The sequence below is a fragment of the Physcomitrium patens genome, chromosome 20 (genome assembly GCF_059467195.1).
Source record: "Physcomitrium patens ecotype Gransden chromosome 20, ASM5946719v1, whole genome shotgun sequence".
Lineage (NCBI taxonomy): Eukaryota > Viridiplantae > Streptophyta > Bryopsida > Funariales > Funariaceae > Physcomitrium > Physcomitrium patens.
In genome coordinates this window covers 6,550,495-6,575,580 of record NC_143429.1, presented here as the reverse complement: position 1 = coordinate 6,575,580, position 25,086 = coordinate 6,550,495, and the positions used below count along the sequence as shown (strand labels likewise).

General features: G+C 31.3%; 1 protein-coding gene across 1 annotated transcript; it reads left to right on the top strand.

The window, feature by feature from the left end:
• Window positions 1-8,592: 8,592 nt before the first annotated feature.
• LOC112273498 (fruit protein pKIWI502) lies at window positions 8,593-10,904 on the top strand. Its single transcript, XM_024502389.3, has 4 exons — window positions 8,593-9,174; window positions 9,443-9,695; window positions 9,819-10,051; window positions 10,253-10,904. Exons 1-4 carry the CDS (start codon window positions 8,740-8,742, stop codon window positions 10,496-10,498), a joined length of 1,167 nt encoding a protein of 388 aa, XP_024358157.1. The 5' UTR covers window positions 8,593-8,739; the 3' UTR covers window positions 10,499-10,904.
• The last annotated feature ends 14,182 nt before the right edge of the window (window positions 10,905-25,086 follow it).

Below are 25,086 nucleotides of genomic sequence, written 5' to 3'. Positions count from 1 at the left end.
AGAGGACAAAATCTTTCACATCCTTCCACATTTGGGGCCACCAAAAATCTCGAGAAATAAGCTCCAAGGTCTTGTTGAATCCAAAATGTCCCGCAACCGGAAAATCATGGCAAGATTGAAGAACTCGGAGTCGTGCTGGTCCTTTTGGGATATACAACCACCCTTAAAGTATAAAAGATCTCCCTCCACCTTGAACTTGTCGTCATTGGCACGTTGCTTAATATCAATGGCTATTGAATCTTCAATGGTCAAGGCATGTACCTGATTCAAGAAGTCAGCATCAATTGGCACAATAGTAGCACAAAGCTGAAATTGCTCTAGCTTCAACAATGTCGTACATTGTTGATTAAATGCTGCTTCTCCAGCCTTTGGTACAAGATACAATCTCCTCGATAAGGCATCAGATAGTCCTTGCTGCTTTCCAGATCGATAAGTGATAACAAAATCGAACCTAGATAGCAACATACTCCACCAAGCTTGACGTCGATTTAGAACTCGAGCCGACATGAAATACTCCAAATTCTTGTGATCTATGTATACGGTCACTGGGTGTGTAGCTCCTTCAAGAAAATGACGCCATTCATGGAAAGAATCCATTATAGCAAGAAGTTTCTTATCGTGGATCTCATAATTGATTTCAGCAGTAGAGAACTTTCGAGAATAGAATGCAACCAGATGGAGCTTCTTGTCTTCTCCCATTTATGAAAGTACAGCTCCCAAAGCAAAATTCGAAGCATCTGTTTCTAAATAAAAGGTCTTTGTAAAGTCTGGATGTACCAAGATTGGAGCCGTAGTAAATGTGGTCTTCAGGTCTTGAAACGCCTTCTCCGCTAGAGGTCTCCATTCCAGCTTATCCTTGCATGTCAACCGAGTGAGAGGAGCAACAACTTGAGAGTAATTCTTGATGAAGATCCGATAGAAGTTGGAAAAACCAAGAAAGCATTGTACGTCTCTAACCGTCTTCGGAACCTCCCAGGACACGATTGCTTCCACCTTCTTGGGGTCCATCTTCAAGCCTTTCATAGTCACAACAAATCCTAGAAATTCCATATCTATTTGGTGAAATAAACACTTCTCCAACTTGGCATATAGTCCTCGCTTGCATAGTTTCTCCAAGACCAAATGAACGTGCTTTTCATGCTCTTCTTTGTTTTTGGATAATGTCAGAATATCATCCAAATAGATGACAACAAAATCATCAAGGTACTCTCAAAAAATGTCATTCATCATATGTTGAAAGACCGCTGGAGCATTGGTAAGACTAAAGGACATGACATTATACTCAAAATGGCCATACCTTGTATGGAACGCTGTCTTCCACTCATCTCCTTCCTTCATTCGTACGAGGTTGTAAGCTCCCCTTAGATCAATTTTTGTAAAGATCCTTGCACGTCCGAGTTGTTCTAAGAGACCAAAAATCAAGGGTAATGGATAACGATTCTTCTTTGTTACCTTGTTGAGGCCTCGATAGTCCACGCACATCCGCAACAAGCTATCTTTCTTCTTCACAAATAAGATGGGTACTCCAGTTGACGATTTTGAATGACGGATGAAGTTCTTGGCTAGATTCTCGTCGATGTACTTCCGCAACTCCGCTAACTCCATTTACAATAGATTGTAGATTGGGCCAAAAGGCGGTTGTGCTCCTTCCTGCAAGTCTATGGTGCAATCATATGGTCGGTGTTCCGGTAGCATGTCGGCATTCTTCTTTTGAAACATGTCTTTAAAATCCTTATATTGCTCCGATATACTTGTTGTCGAGATCTTCTCCCCGGTAGTTGAAGCCGCATAAATGACAAATGGTGTGCCTTCCTTGGACGATCTTATAAACGCTCTTGCTTCAATGAATAAGGATTTTTCTATTCAGGGTTTTCTACTAGGCTTGCTCTTGGGTGGTTTTGTGGGAAAGGTCATCTTCCACAACCTCCAATCTATAGATGGGTTATGCTTTTCCAACCAAGAAAGACCAAGAATAACAGGATTTGATGGGGTTCTAATAATATTGAAAATAATTTGACTACTATAACCCTTAAACATCACTTCTATAGGTTTTGATTCATGGGTGACACTACCAAACAATAAAGGTCGCCCATCTATGACCTCAACGTGAACAGGTTTGGATTTTTGTACTAAAGGGATCTTATGACACTTCACAAATTCTTCGTCTAAGAAACAAGCAGATGCTCCTGAATCTAATAATGTTAAGGTTCTCAGTTTCTGAGGGCCAATAAGCAAAGGGATTATAAAGCAAAGGGTAGGTTGAGCAGAAAGAAAGGAACCTAGTTGTTGTTGCAATATTTCACTGTTCAGTCGCACGATTCCTATTGTGGCTGGGCATCCTTGTTTTCTTGAATAAACGCACCCCTAGTCTTGACAATATGTCGATTTTGCTTCTTGGGGTAGTTTCCAACTTTGTGGCCTTCTTTACCGCAATACAAGCATAGACCTTCCTCCATACGCCGCTTTTTTTCTTCTAGGGTAAGAGATTTGATACGTACTGCATCAATTTGTATGTCTTCTACCTCTGAATGTGAATTCACGCTGCTTGCCGATATAGTTGGGGCGTGGCAAACCGTATGTTGTCTTGAACATTGATCTTGGCGACGTTGGAATAGGCAATTATCGCACTTTATAGCTTGGCTAATAGCTTCGTTGAGCGTTTGTAGATCAGGAAGAGTTAACAGCAAATCCTTCACATCGTCCCTTAAACCCCAATAGAATTGACTCATCAACGCTTCTTTGTCCCAATTGATGTTGCATGCTAATTGCCTGAAGTCCGATGCATAGACTGATGTAGAGCGCATCTCTTGTCGTAGTGACCGGATCTTTATTGTAGCCCATCGAACCTTGTCGTATTTACCAAATGCTTTCACAAATGCTTCCAAAAAGGTTTCAAAGTTGATTAGTATGGATGATTGTTTCTCAAACAAAGGAGCAAATCATGATAGAGCTTGCCCTGTAAGTAAGGTTCTAACAAGCCCAACACATGATTCCTCCATTGGATAGCGTTCGGGTTGTAAAACTGTTATCAACTTGATTTGATTGACGAATCCTCGAAACTTAGAATGCATACCATCGAATTTGTTCGGAAGGCTAACTCGGGGCTCCTTATGTTGTAGAACCAGCGGTGCTTGTCGAACCTGAGGCAAAGTTGCTTCTCCAAGTGTAGAAGTTTGAGGCTGGTGCAACCTCGATTGTGCCATCTCAGATGCTCCATCATTATGAAGTCTTGCCACAATTTTTTCAATCTCTGCAGTTCTTTGCGATAACGTAGCGAGGACATTCATGATAGCATCCAACTTAGACTCCGAACTTTCTGTCATACTAATGTCTTGGCCTCCGGCCATTCTAAGACAAGGACAGAAATGACTCTACAAGAAGACAATATTGGTTTAGAGGAGGGTACTCCGCAACCTCTAAAATGCCTTAAGAGCTTCAAGAAAAGCAGTAATCCACTCTCTCCAAGAAGAATAAGACTCCAATATTGTAACAAAAGAAGTATCAGTTTAGAGGAGGGTAATCTGCAACCTCTAAAATGCTAGTACACTTCCAAGTAGAGGGATAATCCGCTCTCTAACAAAGAAGAAACTAGCTCTGATATCTGAGGTGAGTGCAGTCTCGACAAACTGTCACGGACACAGAAATATAGACTCGAGATCTAACAAGAAGTTCAAGAAGAACTGGCAAGAACTAGATTAATCAGATGAATACAAGAACAACACCAGAGAGGTGAGCTAGAGCTCCAAGAGATGTGTTGTCGAGACTGAAGAACTCTTCAGCCTCGATTCCAATATATACTCATATTTAGTAAGCTTCTCAAGCAACTTCTACCAATTAAGAAGCTTCTAGAAGGTTCCAGAGACTTGCTTCTAGAAGGTTCTAGAAACTTATCTCTAGAAGGTTCTAAAGACTATGTTCCTAACATCTTCTACTAACTAAGAAGTTTCTAGAAGGTTCCAAAGACTTGCTTCTAGAAGGTTCTAGAAACTTGTCTCTAGAAGGTTCTAAGGACTATGTGCCTAACAATTATAAGAAGTATTTTTTTTTATTGCACCTAATTAAAATATATATGCATATAAAAATTATAATTAGTCTTATTTAGATACATTTTTAACAAGAATTGAACTTATCCAACTACATTATTCTTTTTCATTTTATTATTAAGGTATTCTATGACTTGGTTTAATTTCTCGATTATTTTTGGATCAAAATATTAATGAAATAAACAACACAACATTAATAAATCAATAAATATTGGACACTACTGGTCCAAAGAATATGGTCACCAACAACGAGAAGTTGTAGAAGTAATAATAATAAGCCACTTCATCTAAAAACCATAAATTTATCCATATCTAGCTACAATAAAAAGAAAGGATTTAAAGTTTGATTTCAAAGTCTTAATGTATTGTTTTAAATTTTTACTTTTAAATATCTTCATTTGCTAATTCATTAATTTTAAATATTTTATGTTCACAAAAAAAATTAATTCATATTTCAAATCTATACAAAGATTTTTTTTTTATTATTTTTATTTTTTATTAACTTTGCTATTCTACTAATTATTTATGGTTTCAACTAAAATCTTGACAAGTTGCTTAAGATCCAAATTTCGAGTAATTTTATAATTTAAAAAACTAATCTATAATAATAAAATGAATCATACTTTTAATATATTAGAATGTGATGTTTTTTTACTTTTAAAAGATCATTAAAAAACAATTTGGATTCTAAATTTTTATTCTAAATAATATTATAGATCTAAATATAATTACTTTTGGAACAAATTAAATATTTTATATACATATTTTTTTAGAACTTTTTATTTACTATAACTATGATTAAAAAATAAAAATTATAATGTGTTATACTTAGATATTTTCTAATATTATGCTTCTAATCCTACTATAATACATGTATAATGTAGTTTTTTAACTATTAACTGTAGTTATAATATCTAAATCCTACTCCATATTAAAAAATTAGGGTGCTTTCTAATATTATATTTTATAGACAACAATAATTACATAGATATATTTTTAATGGACTTTTAATTTTTTTATCAGTAGACTTAATTCATATCCAAGGTTGGTAGGTACAAAACCTTTTATATATTGCATTAATTGTCTTATTTATAAAAAAAAACATTTTTTAAAGCTACTTATTGTATATTTATTTTTAATATATATTATAATATCTTTTACCTTTTAATTTCGTTTCTATAGCAAGAATTGTTTTTGAATAATATTTTAAAAAAATTATCTTAATTACAAAAAATAATTTGACATTTATTAGTTAAAAAATAATTAGAATCAAAATACATGTATTTTTCATGTTAAGAGTTTTAAATTGGTTATTTTTTTAATGATCATAAATTATTTATTACCAATTACTCATAATACTTTTCTAATAATTTCTATTATTTTATTTACTTATATAATGGATATAATTAATTGATAAAGATTTTATTCTAACTATTTATTATAGTAGTCTGATCAAGTCTGTATTATAAATATTGTTTTAGAACTAAGTAAATATATATGCAATGTGTTTTTAGTATTAGTATTTTCTTAACTATATTTTAAACTAAATATTATCTAATTTCAAGTAATCAAATTTATTTACTTTTGTGTTTATCTAGAAAAATACAATATATTTCTTTTATTTAGAAAATATGATTTTTTAATTAAAGCATTGTATTTATATATTATATTTTAAATTTAAGTTATCATCATAAACAATAGCGTAATGACATAATAAAGAAATAAATAGTCTTTGATGACTTTATTGATATCTATCATACTATTTCAATTTAACATCACTTTTTCTATTAAATAGCAATGCATTCAATTTATTTTGTTTAATTTTATCTTTTAAAATATTGTATGATAAATATATTAAGTATACATTTGATTGGATTTTCTATATTAAGGCTCCTAAAATTTATTCATAATACTTTAAAAAATAAGTGAGTTGGTAAAACTTTATTATTATAGAATTTTTCAACATAACCTTCTAAAAACAAAAGAATCTATCTTATGCCACAAATTTAATTACAATAATTAAGAATAATATATTATTTATACTTAGGGAACAAGACAAGAGGCTTTAGATTTTAAATATCTTTATTGGTTATATTAAATCAAAATGTGTTTAAATTAGCTTTTTAAATAAGTCCACAATCCTATAATATAATAATTATAATAATAATAGTTGAAATGAATAATTTTCCTACATAGCAAGAATAGTGTTGTTCCTTAGAATTCCCATTAGGTCCATCTCAAAGAGATAGTTTTTAGAAAATTTTGAGATTTTATGTAAAAAATTACATAAAATAAGCATAAAAAAAAATCAAGTTTTTTTACACTTCTAAAAATTGTTTGAATCAAGACATACTATGGAAAATTTAGACTTATATCAAAAGAATAATTTTGTCTATTTTATGTTTCTATTTGGTCAATATTTTATTCAAAGGCCATGGCTTTTAAAGGAGGGGTTTTCTTTATCAAAAGAGAGATCTTAATAAGACTTCTAAAATATGGCTTTTAAAGTGGTCTTTTAGGTATAAAGTCTTCCTATCTAAATTTTATTTTATTTTATTTTCTAAAAATATCAATAATAAAAAAAACACATTTACTTAATCTTATGTTATTTTTAAAAATAATTTAGATCAGTTTTTTTTATCTCTTATATTATTTAATTATTTATTATAAATAGATATTTCAATACACATCTGCATATTCTATGCATTTCATAGATGCTAATATTTTTCAATTGATGTATTTTTATATATTCTACACATTCTATGAATTTCATTGATGCATTTTTATATATTCTACACGTTCTATGAATTTCATTGATGCATTTTTATATATTCTAAAAAATAATTTTTATTTTTAATAAATAAATATCTTTATAAAACTTTAGCCACTATATTTTATTTTATTCAGTCATTGTCTTTTTTAACATGATATAATTTAATGTGAAATTTCTATATGTATAACTAAGAAAAGTATAGATTTTTTTGTTTTTTCTTTTTTCAGTAGCAAAACATCTAATTATAATACAATATAATCAGATTTGTTAGTGAAATTTCTAAAACGATGTTAAAATCACCGAAATTTATTCCAAACTTACTACAAACATATGTTTGCACTTCCTAGAAACTTGTTGCTTTCAAATTCAAGGGGATGCAATTAAAAATATTATTTATTTATTATAACCATTGTTTTATTTGATTTTACAACAAATTATATCCATAAGGATATACATTCTCACTACTTGGAGTAGAGAAAATGTACAAATTAATTAGTGCATATTGAGTGCTGATTATGCTATCAATGAATTTCACAACACATCAAAGATATACTTATATAATGACAGTCATCCTCGTTGTAAAATTTTAGAATGTAATTATGATTGAATTCTCAAATAATTAGCTTAATTCATTTTAAACATGTATTTATTTATTTTAATTTATTTTTATACAAATTTTAGATAAATAAAAATTTATTTTATATATATATATATATATATATATATATGTGTGTGTGTGTGTGTGTGTGTATATACACACACACTCATACACATGCATTTATATATTTAAAACATCCACTGAAAAGAAACAATAAGCATGAATCTCTTGTGAACAATAGAAGAGTATAGTATACAAACTTAAATTTGTATTTTGGAAAAAAGTATTTGTAGAGATAATATCATGCTGTGAGAATGGATGGAGTGAGATATTCATTTTTGTCACACTTTATTTACAAATTCAAACTGACTTAACAAATTTAAGTCTCGCTGTCATCAGTTGTTTTTTAATAGCAGAGATAGTTCTAACAACTAATTGCTGTATTTTCTGCATTATATCCAACAAAAGTATTTTGTATAAGTTGCGAATGAAATACATATTTTGCATAAATTACTTTTTAAGAAACATGAACAAAATTATGAATTGTTGTTTTTACGCAGAATGCTTTGTTTCACAACAATTAGCTTTCTCTTTTTCTGAAGTGGACATGGCCATTCGAGGTGTTTGAACCATCTCATATATTCACGTGAATGTAATCACAGATAAATGATGATAGCAAAGGATTTAATTTTTTTAATGAATTCATTTTTTTTGTTTTTAAACGTTTTGGATACAATTAATACATTATTTATTTACATATATACATAAATACACACAGATTATGGGTATGGGGCACAAAAAGGTAAACATAGAAACGGTGGTTTTGGCAGCCTTCTACATTAAAGCATATAGATTACTTTTCCAATGAAGCCATTTAGAAATATCCAAAGAATCACAACCTTTTTTTGTTCTCCTTTTTTCTGCTTTACCAGTTGGCAATCTTAGAAACACTACAGTGCTCCGAGATATCGTTCCTGCTGCCCAGGACCAATCCTTTGCCCGCGAGCAGGAGGGGAAATGAAAAGAACCGCTGACAGAGAACAAAGTTCAAATCCTTTACGTCGGGGCAGAACCGAAAAAAGATCGGGCAGACCGTACGGCTGGCCAAGCATGGTCCCAGAGAAAATCCAGAAAGGATAAGGCAGGAGGATTGCGAGCTGGGGTCTCGTGGGAAGGTTGCCTCGCGATCTTCAGGACTCCGCCTTGTTGCAAGTGCAAGGCGCAATTTTGAGACGTGGGTAATGTTGCCAAACCGATTTCCTGTTTAGCATTGTTCGCAAAGCCGAGCCGTGAAGGAATCGTTTGATCTGAACCTGATTACGGCGATGGCAACCACGGCGGTGCGGTGTGTAGCTGCTGGCGCTAGCGCACAGGCATTGCGGCAAACTGGTGGCTATGGTGGGGGAGTTGGCCCAGGGAGGACCAGTAAGGTGCAGATGGCGAGTAGTGTCATGGGGACGAAGCTGGAGGTCAGAGGTAGCGGCTCCCTCAAGAGTGCGGTCTCGCACAGGCATTCGTTTCTCGTGAAGGCCAGCGCGACGGAGGCGCCCGCCGCTCAGGTGGAGCTCAGTGCCGAACAGGAGGAGCTTTTGCAGCGGCGGAAAGCCATCATGGAGGCCGAGCAGCAATCCTCGGGGTTCGTGGTCACGGAAGTGGAGACCACGGAGCCCCAGAACTGGTATAGTGCGAAGGTGATGGGCGTCTCTGACGTCGCCGCGGGGGTTCGTTGCATCACCCTCATGACCGAAGTCTCCCGCGAGGTATAGATTCTGTTTTCCATGCTTCTCTCCGAACATCGCCAAACCGTCTCTCACCGTGCTATTCTCATTACCTTTTATTCAGTGGTCCTTTGAGAAGCCATGATTTAGAATTCAAACGGGGTTGAACATTCTTTGTATTCTTGTCTCACAACCCTGATATTCACGAGAATTCTCCTACTTCGCTCCATCACCGATATATGCAACTCGGCTTGAACGAAAATGTACTGAATTGCAACTACGCGTTTTGTTGGTCGTCTCTTGTTCGCAGCTTGTGCCGTTGGAGAATGCCTACGTGAAGCCTGGGAACATTGCCCAAATTCGACTGGACGGCAAGGAGCTAACCGCCGTCCCTTCCAGCCCTCCGTTCTCCATGAAAATCAACATGCCCGTTTTGTACAAGCTCCGAGGGGATATTCCTGCTGGAATGATAAAGCTGCCTCAGTTTTCACTGTCTGTGAAGGCCCCAGTTGAAATTCATGTAGAGGAAGCCTCAAACCCTGAGCTGTACACTGTCTCGGAGGGTAAGAACCCTAATCTAAAACTTCATTACACCTTTTCGTACTCCAAGTGATCTTGCACTCAATTTTTTAGCGTGGCTTCCTAGGTCGAGGAGCTGATGATCTGTGGGATGATTGTTTCAACAGGACAAGAGCTAGAAGTAGGACCATATTTGCAAACAGCAGGGCTTGACTTGAGACCCATTTTGACGCTCTCCCGTTTTCCCACCATTGTCTTCTTCGCAAGAGGTCGAGGTCTGGCTGTAGCACGCGCTATTGTTGAAGCCATAGACGGCGACGTAGGTAGCATGAGCTTGTCATTCCGTGAAGAAGTGCGGCTTTTCTGCTCAGCCTCGAAACCCTCCGAGCTTGCCTACCAGGTTTCATTTCAATCACGTGCTTTTATCTCTAGGGTTTAGGGGTTAAGGGATCATCCTTCCTTGCTGATAAAATGGTTCAAAGTCAGTGCAGGACATTTAAATTACGTGGTTGTCCTTCACATTCAATCCCCGAATTAAGTCCTTTCTCTATCAAAATACTGACCCTGACACTGAACTCATGTGGCTTAATTCATTTTACAGGAGAAGTTTGCCGACTGGGAATCTAGGAGCGTGAAGGTGCGTGCGACAGTTGACGACGCCGCCGGAGAGGAATGGCAAGGGGCTGTGGGCTCGTTCAGGTCCTTGTGGGACGAGGATGACCTGGAGTACGACCCCAATACCACAGCGGCAATCGTATGTGTGGAGGAGGAATCCAGGAAAGAGCTAACAGAACTCTTGGAAGAGGCCGGCATCCCGAAGGAGCAAATTTTGTCCTGGAAATTCTAGCTACACGATTGCCTCTTGTACCTCGGTGAATATGTGTGCAAGCAGAGATTTCCGTAGAGCATTCAAATGTGTGGCAATCGTGAACGGTGCTGAGTTATTGCTGCGGAAGGTCTCGATCTAATCTTTTCGAAAGCTTAGACAGTTTTGCCTGATGGACGGAGAGAGAGAGATGAAGAGAGACAGTATGAAGGAATTGGAGGGTAATCTCTCCGCCGCTTTCAGAGTTGGTGCCCTCATTGTTCAGACCATTCTAAAGTTGTACTGCAATTGGGACAGTGCTTGTGAAGGGCTCTTTCACACTCATAGGTTCATAGTTAATCACTATGGTTTCTTAACTATGTGCCAGCGTTAATGTGCCTGTATTGTTGTGTTTCGACGACATTAATCTATCTTGATTAGCTTTGTATAGGATTATGCCCTGATACACGTGTTTGACTTGCGGAGACTTGAGATTGTGTCCCGTCTTCTCAAAGTTGGAGTCTCGGCCCAGATTCGTGAACTCCCTCCATTCCTGAGAATTCAAGAATTCCTCCGCAAAACCTTTGAGATATTTTGTGACGTACTTTTTGTTGATGATGCTAATACATACATAACAAGAATTTGAGGCCCAAGAGTCTGCATATTAACGGACAATGTGAAGTCCGTCCCTCAATCGATCCTGCTACCCATGTAAGATAATGAAGGGGACATTGATTATGCATTAGAATCCAATGGTCTTATCTTTCAAAACAGTTGCTGCCCCTCTTTCAACCACACTATACAAAAATGCCAAATTCCCAAAAGATCGGTTGTTGAATGCCTTAATACTAAAACCCAACAGTGCAAAATTGGCCGAGGAAGGATAGTTCCCGCCTCCTTGAGCGTAGTTGGCCATGCCCAGGACCCTCTTTCATTGAAACACCCAAACTACATTAAGGAAAACATCGCCAAACCACGTAACTTTCTCTGGCAGCCAAAAAAAATCAACATATTACTCAATTCATTGCCTCCACACCGCCATTGCTTGGAGCTCACGAATACACTATTTTGCAACTCTACAACAGCTTCTGGTCCGTGTTTGCCCCCAGTGCGCTCTCAGATGGAGCACTCCTAAACGCCACACACAGCATTTCACCTAATATATTTTTTATTATTTGTAACATAATTCTATCTTAAAGACTCTTTGAAAGTCTCAAAAAAGTATTAACTAATATAATAATAAAAAATTGATTTAATTACATTTAAAAGACTAATATAAAAGAATATTAAACATATAAAAGAATTAAACAATTATTATTAAATTTAAATTTTATCTTTTGAAATTTGAAACCATTGGCAAATATATAATTAAATTAAATCATTCTTTAGAAGAAGATGTTGAGAAAATAGACAATTCAAATGATAAAATTTACAGTGATTCATCAAGATAAAGATAATGTAAAAGAATAATTTAATGTTGATATGTATGATAATATGATATATGAATTTGTGATCATGAAATAAATTTATAAGTTTTTTTTTTTTTATTATTATTATTATTATTATTATTATTATTATTATTAAAAATACACACATTACCATCTTTCATAGTATTTTTATTACTATGTATTTTAAATATATTTATTTTATATAAGAAAATAAATATGTAGAACATATTTTTTTCAAAGAAGAACATTTTTTGATTTTGTACATTTGATGCAAGTATATTTAACCTAGAAACTTAACAAATGTATTAAAAATCTAAGTAAAATTTGTCATATTCTAGAGATTTTTTATTTTTTTTTATTATTATTATATTATTATAAAGATCATTAAAGTTTGTTGAAAGAAATGATACAAATAATCTATTTTGTAATAATAAAAATAACAACTAATTATCATATTCAATCAATATTAATTAATTATAGAAGCATACTATCTTAATATTACTAATAGATATTTAGTGTTTAAATATATAATATACTCAATAGAAGAAAGTGTGATAAAATATGAAGAAGTATAAATAGAATAGAACCAGAATATAACCAGAATAGAAGTACAAATATGTGAAGAGAAGAGAATTAAAATTACTTGACAAAATGAGCTTGTAGTTTGAATTCTTATATTAATAGCCTAATATCTAACTACATGGACTTTCTAGTGTGAAGACACAAACCACTAGCGTAGTGAATGATATCCAATTAATATGTGATCATTTGTCTTATTAGACTATATGATGGCTCAGTAGGCTATGGTAGCTAAATGATATTACCACCAACAAATGGTGGCTACAACTTGTCAATCAACAAAGTGGTGTTAACTGCCTTTTTTACATTATGTCTAATAGGAGTTACACACTTTATTAATACTCCCACTTAATGACATATTAGACTAACTCAATTTGATGATGTCCATCGTCTCCTTGAATTTACAATGTTTCTTAAGAATTAGACCTTTGGCCAAAACATCCACAAAATGAGCTTCGAGTTTGAATTCTTATATTACTAGTCCAATATCTAACTACATGGACTTTCTAGTCTGAATACACAAACAACTAGCTATCAGAGGCATATACATTTATCCCAATAGTTACTTATATGATTAGATAGAAGTAGGTAAATATAGATTAATTTCATAAAGTCTTCTAGGAAAGCTTCCTAGAAGCTTCATAGATGCAATTTTGACTTTAGATGTGTTTGTAGGTTAGAAACTTCACCAACAAATTAACCACATGTTGATATCTTGTAGAACAAGTTAATTCCATATAGTAGCTTGTGGAAAAAGCTAATTATGTGGTGCATATATAGATAACTTGCCTTGTAAGTTAAGACATGTGGCTAGCAAAGTCAACACATGTTGGAGGTCCTATAGAATATCGCTACATAGCTCTTAATTAGAGAGTATATATGGATGCAAAAATGAAGCCTTCTTTACTCTTGTCAATGCCTTTCTAGTCCTTAGTCTTATTCCAAGACTTTCTAATCTTCTTGTTTTTGGCAATAGCTATTTTAGTTCAACATTATATCATCTTTGAGTGACTTTTTAGTTCCTATCAATGACACAAGAAAGTATTGAGGATTTTCTTTTTTTGAGATTCATGTCCTTGACAGTTTGAGAAGAGTGCTAGCATACTATTTCTATCTTATTTTAGAAGTAAATATATTATTCCACTTCTATTGTTGTGTTTTGAAGGTTGAGGACTACCTACCTTAAAACAAAAAATCTTATTTTTTAATACTAATCTTTTCCTTAAAAGAAGTAGATCACCCTTCTTTGTGGAAATTTTTATTAGAGGTTGTAGATTATCCTCCTTTGATTTAATTTTTTGGATTTTTTTGAGTTTTCTATGGAAGGAAAGATTATAGATGCCACTCTTAGCGAAAGTGAAAATAGATTTGCAACTATTGCAGAGCTTCATGAATTTGTCAACACTCTAAGAGTGAAAATCTCATGTATTTTCAATGTGAATCATGGAGGTACAATGCCTATACCTATGAAAGAAGTTCAAAATTTACAGCAAGAAGTTGTGTAGTTGAAGGAAGCAAGTAGATCGACTTACAACCAAATCCAAGGAATTTTGCTTCTACAAGTATGATGGGGATAAGGATTACTATGCTTGAGAAGTTTGATGGAACAAAATCAAAATTTTGAGGTTTTTCACAATAAGTCAAGCTCTATCTAAGGTTGCATCCTTTCCAATACCCCGATGGATTTACTCAAGTTGAATTCATAGATGCACTTCTATCAAGAAGTGATCTCTCTTGATTTACACCTTTAATACAAAAAGATTTCCAACTCTATGATTTGAATTCATTTCTAGAAGTGTTTACGGCCATTTTTGGAGAAAGTAATCGAAAAACAATAACAGAGACCAAGCTCTTATCTTTACGATAAGGATCATCGTTAGCTACCATATATGCTATTGAATCCCAAAACCTTCTTTGTGACATGGACTAAAATAATAAAGCCCTTATCAATTACTTTTGATATGTGTTGAAGGATAATATCAAAGACTTATTATTGACAATGCAAAAGACAAAATCTTTGAAATAATTTCTTGCAATCTCAATTTTTTTCATAGTTTAGCTCAAGGTCTTGCTATGCAAGTAGAAATTCATAAGTCTAGTATATCCAAATCCTTATTAGTAGGTGTGAAAGCTTTCATGCATGCCGCAAATGAAGGGCCATATTTTGCTATATATACCATGCCCATTGTTGATGGTGAGAAGATATCAAGTGATATTCCTAGCTAGTATCAAGATTTTCAAGACGTTTTTTAAAAGAAGAATGTAGATATTCTTCTAATGTATCATCCTTATGATTGTACCATCGATTTTCAAGAAAGAACTCAACCACCATTTGGATCAATCTATAATGTTTCACAAAATGAGTTGGATGTACTAAAAGAGTACATTGATGAGAACTTGGCTAAGAACTTTATATGCCATTCTAAAACTCTAGTTGGCTTTCTTATCTTATTTGTGAAGAAAAAAGATGGATCTCTACAAATGTGTGTGGATTATTGAAGATTTAACAAGATCACCATCAAAAACATGTATCCTCTACCTTTGATTTCAGGACTTCATGATCAAGTAAATCAAGCAGAGATCTATACAAAAATAGATCTACAAGGAGCATATAATCTAATCCATATCAAAAAAAGAGATGAATGGAAGACTACTTTTCAAACTAAGTATGGACACTTTGAATATAATGTCATGCCTTTTAGATTCACGAATGCACCAAATCCTTTCCAACATCTAATGAATGATGTCTTTTATGAATTTTGTGATGATTGTGTTGTGTGTTATTTGGACGACATTTCAATCCATTCTAAGAATACAAAAGAGTATAAAGTTCATGTTCATCATGTATTACAAAAACTAAGAGATGCAGGATTATATGCAAAGATAAAAAAGTGTGTATTCTACACTATTTAAGTTGACTTTTTGGAATACACCATTTTCAATGAAGGCATTATGATGGATCCAAAGAAGGTCCAAACTATCATAGCTTGGAAGATCTCAAGAACAGTAAGAGATGTGTAATGCTTTTTGAGCTTTGCCAATTATTACCAAATCTTTATCAAGAACTTTTTTTAAGTTATTGCTCCACTTATACATTTAATTTATAAAGACAAACTTGAGTGGAATAAAGAAGTCAAAGCATTGTTTGTTGCTTTGAAGAAGGAATTTACTTCTACACCAACTTTATATCATGTTGACTTTTCTAAGGCATTCTTTATAGAAATAGATGCATCACATTCTGCCTTAGGTATAATATTGTCATAAATAGGAACAAATGATAAACTCCATCTAGTAGTTTTCTATTCTAGGGAATTTTCAATAGCTGAGATTAATTATGAGATCTACGTTCAAGTTCATATGACTCTGTATTTGTAATCATAGATTGCTTCATAAAAATGGCACATTTCATACCATGTATAAAATCTATTTCAAGTGAAGAAATAGCTAAACTTTTCATTGACAATATTTTTTGCTATTATGGATTACCAAAGGATATTATATCACACAAAGCGATTCAATTTGTATCAATATTTTAAAAAATCCTATTCAAGATTCTAAAAGTGGATATAAAGCTCTCTTTAGCTTTTCATCCTCAAACTGATGGACAAACAAAATGGATGAATCAAGTTTTGGAGCAATATTTGACGTGTACCATCAACTATCATCAAGGTGATTAGACAACTTTTTTACCATTGGTAGAGTTTGCATATAATAATTCAATACATTTCATTTGCAATAAGCATCTATATTTAAGCATCTATATTTGTAATAAGTATCTATATTTAACAAACACTTTTCTTTGCCAATTATGGTTATCATCTATGACTTGATACTTTTGACTTTTTAAAAATTGATAATCTTGGGGTGGAAGATTTAGCAAATCGTTTGTCAGAGCTACATACAACAATGAAGACACAATTAAAGGAAGTTCAAGAATGACAAAAGGCCAATATAGATGCTTATTGCAAATAGCAACCACAATTCAATGTAGGTGACAAGGTATGATTATTTCATTGTAATATCAAGACTATTCGTTCTTGTGATAAGTTAGACTATTATAGGTCGCAACTTCTTCTTATTTGTGAATAAATCAATCATATTGCTTATTGATTATATCTACCAAAGTCTATAAAGATCCACCTTATATTTCACGTGTCATTTCTTGAGCTGTATAAGATAATAAATATCTCCAGAAAAAGACAAATGCCACCTCATTCTATTGCAGTGGATAATAATCAAGAGTTTGAGGTGGAAGAAGTCTTAGATTTAAGGTGGTGCCAAAATAGGTTAGAATATCTTATTCATTTGCATAGATATGATATTAGCAAATGTACATAAGAGCTAGCAAAGAATCTTGGAAATGCAACAAAGAAGATTAATACCATTCATTGATGACATCCAAGAAAATCAAGATGAAGAATTGTAAAGATCGATGAAAGATGATGATCGCTGCTTGTGGAACTCATCCCTAGAAGGAGAGGTAATGTCATTGACATATACATTTATTCCAATAGTTACTTATATAATTAGGTAGAAGTAGGTAAATATAAATTAATTTCATAAAGTCTTCTAGAAAAGCTTCTTAGAAGCTTTATAGATGTGGTTTTGACTTTAGATATGTTTGTAGATTAGAAACTTGGCCAACAAATTAATCACATGTTGGTAGCTTGTGGAATAAGTTGACTCTATATAGTAGCTTGTGGAACAAGTTAACTATGTGGCGCATACATAGATAACTTGCCTTGTAAGTTAAGACATGTGGCTAGCAAAGTCAACACATGTTGGAGGTCCAATAGAATATCGCCACACAGCTCTTAATTAGAGAGTATATATGGAGGCAAGAATGAAGCCTTTTTCACTCTTATCAATGCGTTTCTAGTCCTTAGTCTTATTCCAAGACTTTCTAATCTTCTTGTTTTTGGCAATAGCCATTCTAGTTCAATATTATATCATCTTTGAGTGACTTTTTAGTTCCTATCAATGACATAAGAGTGTATTGGGGATTTTTTTTTTTTGAGATTCATATCCTTGATACTAATATAATCAATAATGTCCAATTAATATGTAGACATTCGTCTGGTTAGGCCGCATGATGGCTTAATAGATTACAACATCTAAATGATATTACCACTAACAAATGGTGCTTACAACTTGTCAACTGGTAAAACATTGTCAACTACCCATTCTACATTATGTCTAATAGAAGTTAGATACTCTATTAACAAAAAATATATTTTATTTATAAAAAATATATATATATATATGTATTTAAAAAATATACAAAAAATTGGATGAAAAATTATAATATTGAATTAAAAGATTAATTCAACATTAAAAACTTAAATATATAAGAATCTCCAATTTAATTTTTAATCTTTTAATAACAAGAAATATATAAATTTTAAAATATCTTTCACTACAAATTTGTAATATTTTGTAGAAAATATTTTATAATATTATATTTAAATTAAAAAAAAATTGTGAAAAAGAAAAACAAATAGTTTTTATTAATTTTTATACAATTTATTATACACATTTTATTTATGTATTAGATGGCTTAAAAACTAAGCTATATTAGGTGATACTCTAAGAAACTTCTAGAATAGCTTAGAAATCAAGTCATGGATTTAATATGGATTGTAAGTTTTTTTTTTTTTTTTTTTTTTTTTTATGAATTTTTCTTAAATCTTGCAAGTAGTATAAATAGAGACAAGACTAATGCCATTTTTACTCTTGTCAACTTAATTCTCGAATCAATTGTTCTTGTGGCCTTTAGGCCTTCTTGTTTTTGATATCAACCATTGATTATTGTCTTCTTAGTTATTCCTTCTTTTTCACACACATCTTAGCTTTTGGTGATTGAAACTATTTCTTCTTGATTGAAGTTCTAAATATTTCCTTGATAATAATTATATAAAATATAATTTAATTTTTGTAACTTTTATTTTATATTAATTATTTAAATCTCACTTTATTTTAAATAAAAATTAAATTTATTCCTTATAATATAGATAGAAGTTTTTAAATATTTTTATTATTTATAATATATCAAATTTATGAATGAAATTATTAAAAAATAAATTAACCATAATATATTGAAATATCTCTTAAAAATATTATTGTATCTATATTAATAAATATTTTATCATTGTTTGTATTATAATTGATATATATATATATATATATATTTGTCTTTCTATATTTAACTATTAAAGTTCTTAAAATTAAATTTAAAACTTTAAAAAAAATATATAAAAAGTATGAAAGTTTATTTATCAAATCATAAAAATTATAAATTATCTATATTTAAAAATTAAATTTATGAAATAATTTGACTAATTTTTTTATAATTATAGTAAATTTATAAATTAGAATTATATTTTATAATTATATTATATTATACTATTATATTGAACGTATTATGTTAAAAGCATAAAATAATTAAAATTTAATTTTATGTTTATTTAAATTTATTTTGTTTTAACTTATTATTTATTATTTATTATTAAAAATAGATATTGCTATCCAATTTAGAAAAGACGTGAAGAACTTCTAATAAACTAAAGTTTATTCTAAGATATTAAAAGATATCTAAGTATTGCTCGGAATTGACAAATAAGCATTTTGAAGCAATACATAGAGGTTTCAAACCATTTCATATTGTGAGGCAATACAACTCCTTTCTAATGAGGTGATTATTTTGCCTTACATGAGTGAACAACTTTAGGTTAATTCGACTTGTTAAGTAATTGCATCTGTGTCCAGCTCACTAAGTCACTTTGATTGATATATCTTTTAAGAGATATTATACATTTAATTTATTAATCTACAGAGCATCAATTCTTAAGTTGTCTTATAACTTATTTTAACTACTAAGTCAATTATCTCTTAATATTAGTATTATTATTTTTTAAAAAATTTGTATTATATTTTTATAATCTTCCAACTGTTCTACTTTTTAACTTCAATTTTACTTTCGGATTATTATGTTATTGTTTCAATTTTCAATTCTCACTAATTTAATGGCATTTAGTACTGGTATTATTTTTTATTTTACTATTACTTTTGCTTGACTTACGTTTAACATCAAGAAACATATAATCAAAATTAGTATACACGGATCATGATTTTGCACAATTTGAGCCTTACAATTGAACATACTTAAAAGTTTCCAACTAACCACATTCAACTATACAATATAGTCAAGAATAAGAGACCGTAACTTCGGAAGATTAAATCCCGTTTTTCAAACTGACTTAAAGCCAAGTCTAGACTTAAACATCGAATTCCTGTCTGCGATCGAGGTATAGGACCGTGTTCCACCAACACAATCCATAATGCTGATGGTGCCAAAAAAAACAGAACTGAATGAATGAGGTATTTAGGTTTTTAATTAACGCATCTCCTGATTGCGATCGATTGACAACCTCCAAGGACGGACAATCAAGCTGGAGCTTTTCACCACACTATCACCACAACTCAATAGCACGACCCAACAAAGCTCATAGATAGACCAGCTAGTGCACTTAGGCATCCGAGCATCTCACAAGCGAATGGAAAACATGCATTACTCATTAAACAAGACACGGTCACAGTAGGGTCGGAATGTAGTGTTGGGCATCACGATCAGCACCAAAACGGCGAGGAGAACAACAGGTTGGCGATCAGCATGGGCGGTGTGAAGAACAAGGCGAGGCCGAAGAGCACAAAGATCAGCACAAGAGCAACACAGAGAGTCGATCCGACACGAATAGAACCAACAAGTGCCGGATTCAGAATGCTGCAGGAGAAGGAGAGGTGGCGAACTTTGAAGATCTGGGTCGGTGCCAAAACAAATCTAAATATGGCGTGGTGCCGGCGACGAGACAGTGGCAAACAGCGGTGGCATTGATTAGACCATTCGGCGGAGTTTAAATTCGTGATCAGGGCCGTAGATAAGGTGGTAATCATGGTTAGGGCTTCCCTGATCCATGGTTAAGGGCCCTAACCATGAAAACGACTAATGTTCTTCTCCATAAAATTAAATTGTCTTCTAATTCACGAATAATTTGCTGGATTAACTTGAACACGCCAGTAAAACAAAATTATTTATTAAATTTATATAAATCCTTTCGATTAGGATTTTACCTATTATTTTAGTCTAAACTTGCCCTTGTATTACTAAATGTGTAATTTTGTAGAACAAACAACCAATGTGCCATTTTGGGAGCTCACATATGTCTCTCTGCTTATAATATGTAGGTAATAATAAAACTATACATTATGTCTAATAAAATTAGGAAATCAAATAATTGTTTTTATAGTATTGTAAATTTGTTACTATATCCACTACTTTCATCTTCTTTATGACATTATAATTATTTTAAAAATATGATAGAATTAGGTAATTTGACTAAATAGAAATTGAAATGCATTTTATGAAAAAAATTTAAAGTATCAAAGCTTGGAGGTTGCTTTGGAACACAACAATATAAAAGATTATATATATATATATATATATATATATATATATATATATACCAAATAAGATATAGAAAAGAATTTAATACAACACCTTTTTTATTATAATTTTTTTAAGCTACTTAAATCAATAAAACTTTGTAAAACATTAGAAGAAATAACATCAATATACTAAAACACATAAATATATTCAATGTATTATCCAACATATTTCAAGCCAACATCTTAGAATATTGTATTTAAAGAGATGCTATACTTTAGAACTTCTTTTATTTAATCTTAATATTCTATCATTTCTATTCTACACATTCTTAATAATTTGTAAATTTGATGATAAATGTTATTAAAGTATAATAACAAAATCATTGTCAAAGACCTACAAATATAAAATAACAATATATTATTTATAATCAAAATTTATAAAGACTTATAAACATTTTTGCAAGGAATATATGTCAAATTTCAAGTAAGGAGAAATAGAAGAGAGACTTAATTTTTTAAAGAATAGATTGCATGAAGATCTTAATATCCAAAGAATTAAAAAATCGACTTTAAATTCTAAAAAAAATATAGAAAATCTATTAAAAAGAAAAGGTGAGATAGAATATAATAAATTTCTAAATAAAATCATGTTTAAGAAATTATTCAAGAAAATAAAATAAAATAAATAAAATTTATACTAATAATATATATATTATTTAAAATAAAATTATATAAAAACTAATTATTCCATAGAGTTGATTGAAATCAGATTTGATTATTTTAAAAAGCTACATAGGGATAATAGAATAAATTATAAGATGGAATTTTTAAATATACTTAGTTAGAAAATTATATCTTAAAAATCTAAATTTAAAAACTATAAAATTTGTTTAAGACTTTGCATCTTTGATCAAACTATGTAAGGCTATTAAATGTTTAGCCGAGAAAAAAATACCTCATTTTAATTGAATTGGATTTGGAATTAAAGTCTTCAATTGTTATAGTCTACTATCAAATAAGAAAACTCATAATATTGAAAGATTTCATACATAGAGATATCATCCCTTAATCAACTATTCAGAGCTTTATTACACTTAGATTTTTAAAAACAATTAGAATTGTTTTTAGAAATTATAAGCCAAATAGTTTTTTGAATAATACATAAAATACCTTTACAAAAATAAAAATTATTAAAATTTAACTCATTATTTTACATTTAATGAACCGTAATTAAAAAAATATTTTTAAATTTCATGTCTTAAAAATTATGATTCTTATACTCAAAGTTTAAGAATAAGCAAAAAAAATCAAAAAAAGACTTGTTTCTTTTTAATTTGTATTTAAAAAAAATACTTGATTACATCTAACATGACTTTTTATATGAAAAAATGTTGGTAATAGGCTTTAGAACCAAGTCTCTTAATAGAACCAAACTATTCTTTAGTATAATAAATAAGTGAAAAGTGAAAATAGCACTCTACATCCTAAAATCAATTCTAAAAAACTCTTGAACCAAGATGTATATTAGCCCCATATTTTTCATCATTGCTAAAGTGGTTTTTAACTTTAATATTATAATTTTCTAAAATAACTCAATTATTAGAAATCTAAATACACTTAGTAATCTAAATCAATTTATTATTATCCATCACATAACTAATTTAACTATTTTTTTTGAAAGATTATAAAGAAAATTTATATATTATTATGATGATTTATTTTTTTTATTTTTTATTTTTTTAGTTTTTGTTATATCCTTTGATCTACACACCAAATGGAAATTAACAAAATCCATGTTGTTCACGAAGAAATCTCAACCAAAATAGCAAAACAAGAATCAAGAGACTTAAACAAGAGAATACAAAATTAATCTATGATTAAAAACATTCTTTGTATTGGAAGTTGATACATTATTAATAGATTAAATTGTTAGCAATTAAATTCAAGTTATTTCTAAGTATATAAATTAAACCTAAAAAACTATATGAATAATGTTTAAAAAAATCTAAAAATATTTTGGATGTAACAAAGAGATTGATTACAAAGTTGAAGTTATTTGAACCATTGCTAACTAAAACACATCTAACAATGGCTTAAATCTTTTTGATCCATACCATGTCTTTTAAGCCTTTATAATTTGATAATTATTAAAGATATTTATATCAAGATAACCTAGCCTTCTAGTGTTCTTTAAATATTAAGCCCAATTTACGTATTCTTTTAAAAGCTTAGAATGATATCTAAAACACAAACTCCTAATAACATCGAATTTAATAGTTAAATTTCTAATTTTAAATGAGATGATTCTCTCATAAATTGGCATAAATTAAACACAACTGCTAAAAAATAAACTAAGGCTTTTGAAATTAAGATGAAGGATTGGATTTCAATTCAATATATATTTAAACTTTATATTATTTATTTTTAGATTAAATTTTAGAAAATTAAAGATTATAATAGAAACTTAGTCTTTTTTTATAAATAAACTACTTCACAATATATATACAATAAAAAATATATATATATATATATAATATAAAAAATATCTAAATTAAAATTAAATATAATTTTAATAAATTAATTAGATTAAATCTAATATTTATAATATATTCTTTTATAATGTAGGATGATTAAATAGAAAAAGCCTAAAATATCAAATACAACATCTTTGATCTTTTATAGATCAATCTATAATGTAGAATGGAATTCTAATATCTTCTTATGGATAAGGACATTCAATCCATAATAAGTTTATGTTAAAAGATGCAAATTCTTGTTGTGAAATGACATTCTTTCTTATTCCATTCAAATTACTAAGTCAAATAGAATTCTATATCTACATAAAATCTTAATTAGAAAATATTTAAAAAAGAAATAGCATCACAAAAAAATATTTATTAATTTGACTCATTTAACTTGTAAAACAATTGTAAATGCATAGAGAAGCAAAACATGCAATGACACTAATAACAAGTGTAATTTTATTACACACAATCTATGAAAATTTTCTACTACAAAACTTTAAGAGTGCCTTGCAACTAAGCAACCATAAAAATAGGGAATGAACTTGCATTAATTTGGTCAACCTTTCTCAAATCACATACCCTAGCCTCTTTTAATCTCAAATCAAACAATGTTTGAAGAACATTAAACTAATCTCTAATGAACTCAAATTCCTCAAGGATTCGAAAACTTGGATCAAAGACAAAAATCTACAAGTTTTAAATTCAAGCTCATACATGAGATGGAACGACTCTCCTTACACCAATGTGAGTATCTCACGCATCCATTGAAACATTGAAGAATCAAGCTCCAGCTTTGTAAAATCTACTGTTATCCTAATATCAAATATATCTATCTTCTTATCTTCTTATTTATTTATTTATTTATTTATTTATTTATTTTTTAATGCCCAGGTTCATCACAAACAAACAAAGCACAGATCTAGGTATCCCGGAAGGGGCACGTTTGATTGCATCTTTAGAGCACCTGCCGAAATCGAAGCCTTCGGATGCAAACTTCTTGAGCATGTGCATGAATCAGAGGCTCAAACGCCGAGGCCTCAACTCCACCATCGACAACGTATGGCCCTCTTCACAGATGATCCAATGGAGCAATGCCAACAACAACCGAGAACCCTGCCAGAAATGCTAATTTTGCAACCCAATCGAGTGCTGCGCGAGGTCAAAAGAGGATGCATTTAATCTGAGTGTGGTTACGAGAATGTGGGGCGACGGTTTCACCTTCACGGCAACTTGCGCAAGCGAACCAGGAGACTCGTTCGGCAACGGATCTGATAATTGCTGGACTGTTCGTAAGCACCAGTCCTGAGAGGCTGACAGTTGCCCGGACGTAGTTTCCTCCGTGCTGGTGAGTCTCGGCTTGTGCGGCGTTGCAAGGGAAAGAATATGAATATATCGGCCGTCAGTGTTTGGTTTCTGGACGAAGGGAGTATTTGAACGTTCTTCACGAACCGTACATTAGAATGGGGAATGGTGCAGCAGAGGATGTGGAAGGATATTTACTGTTGTCGAAACCTTGAGATCGTGGTGGGTCGGAAAGATCTTTCAAGGTATATCTAATATCCCATGACCAACCATTCAACGACGGTTATTCTTTTCTGTGTGCAGATTTACATCGACTAGCGTTCCGCACCCTGAT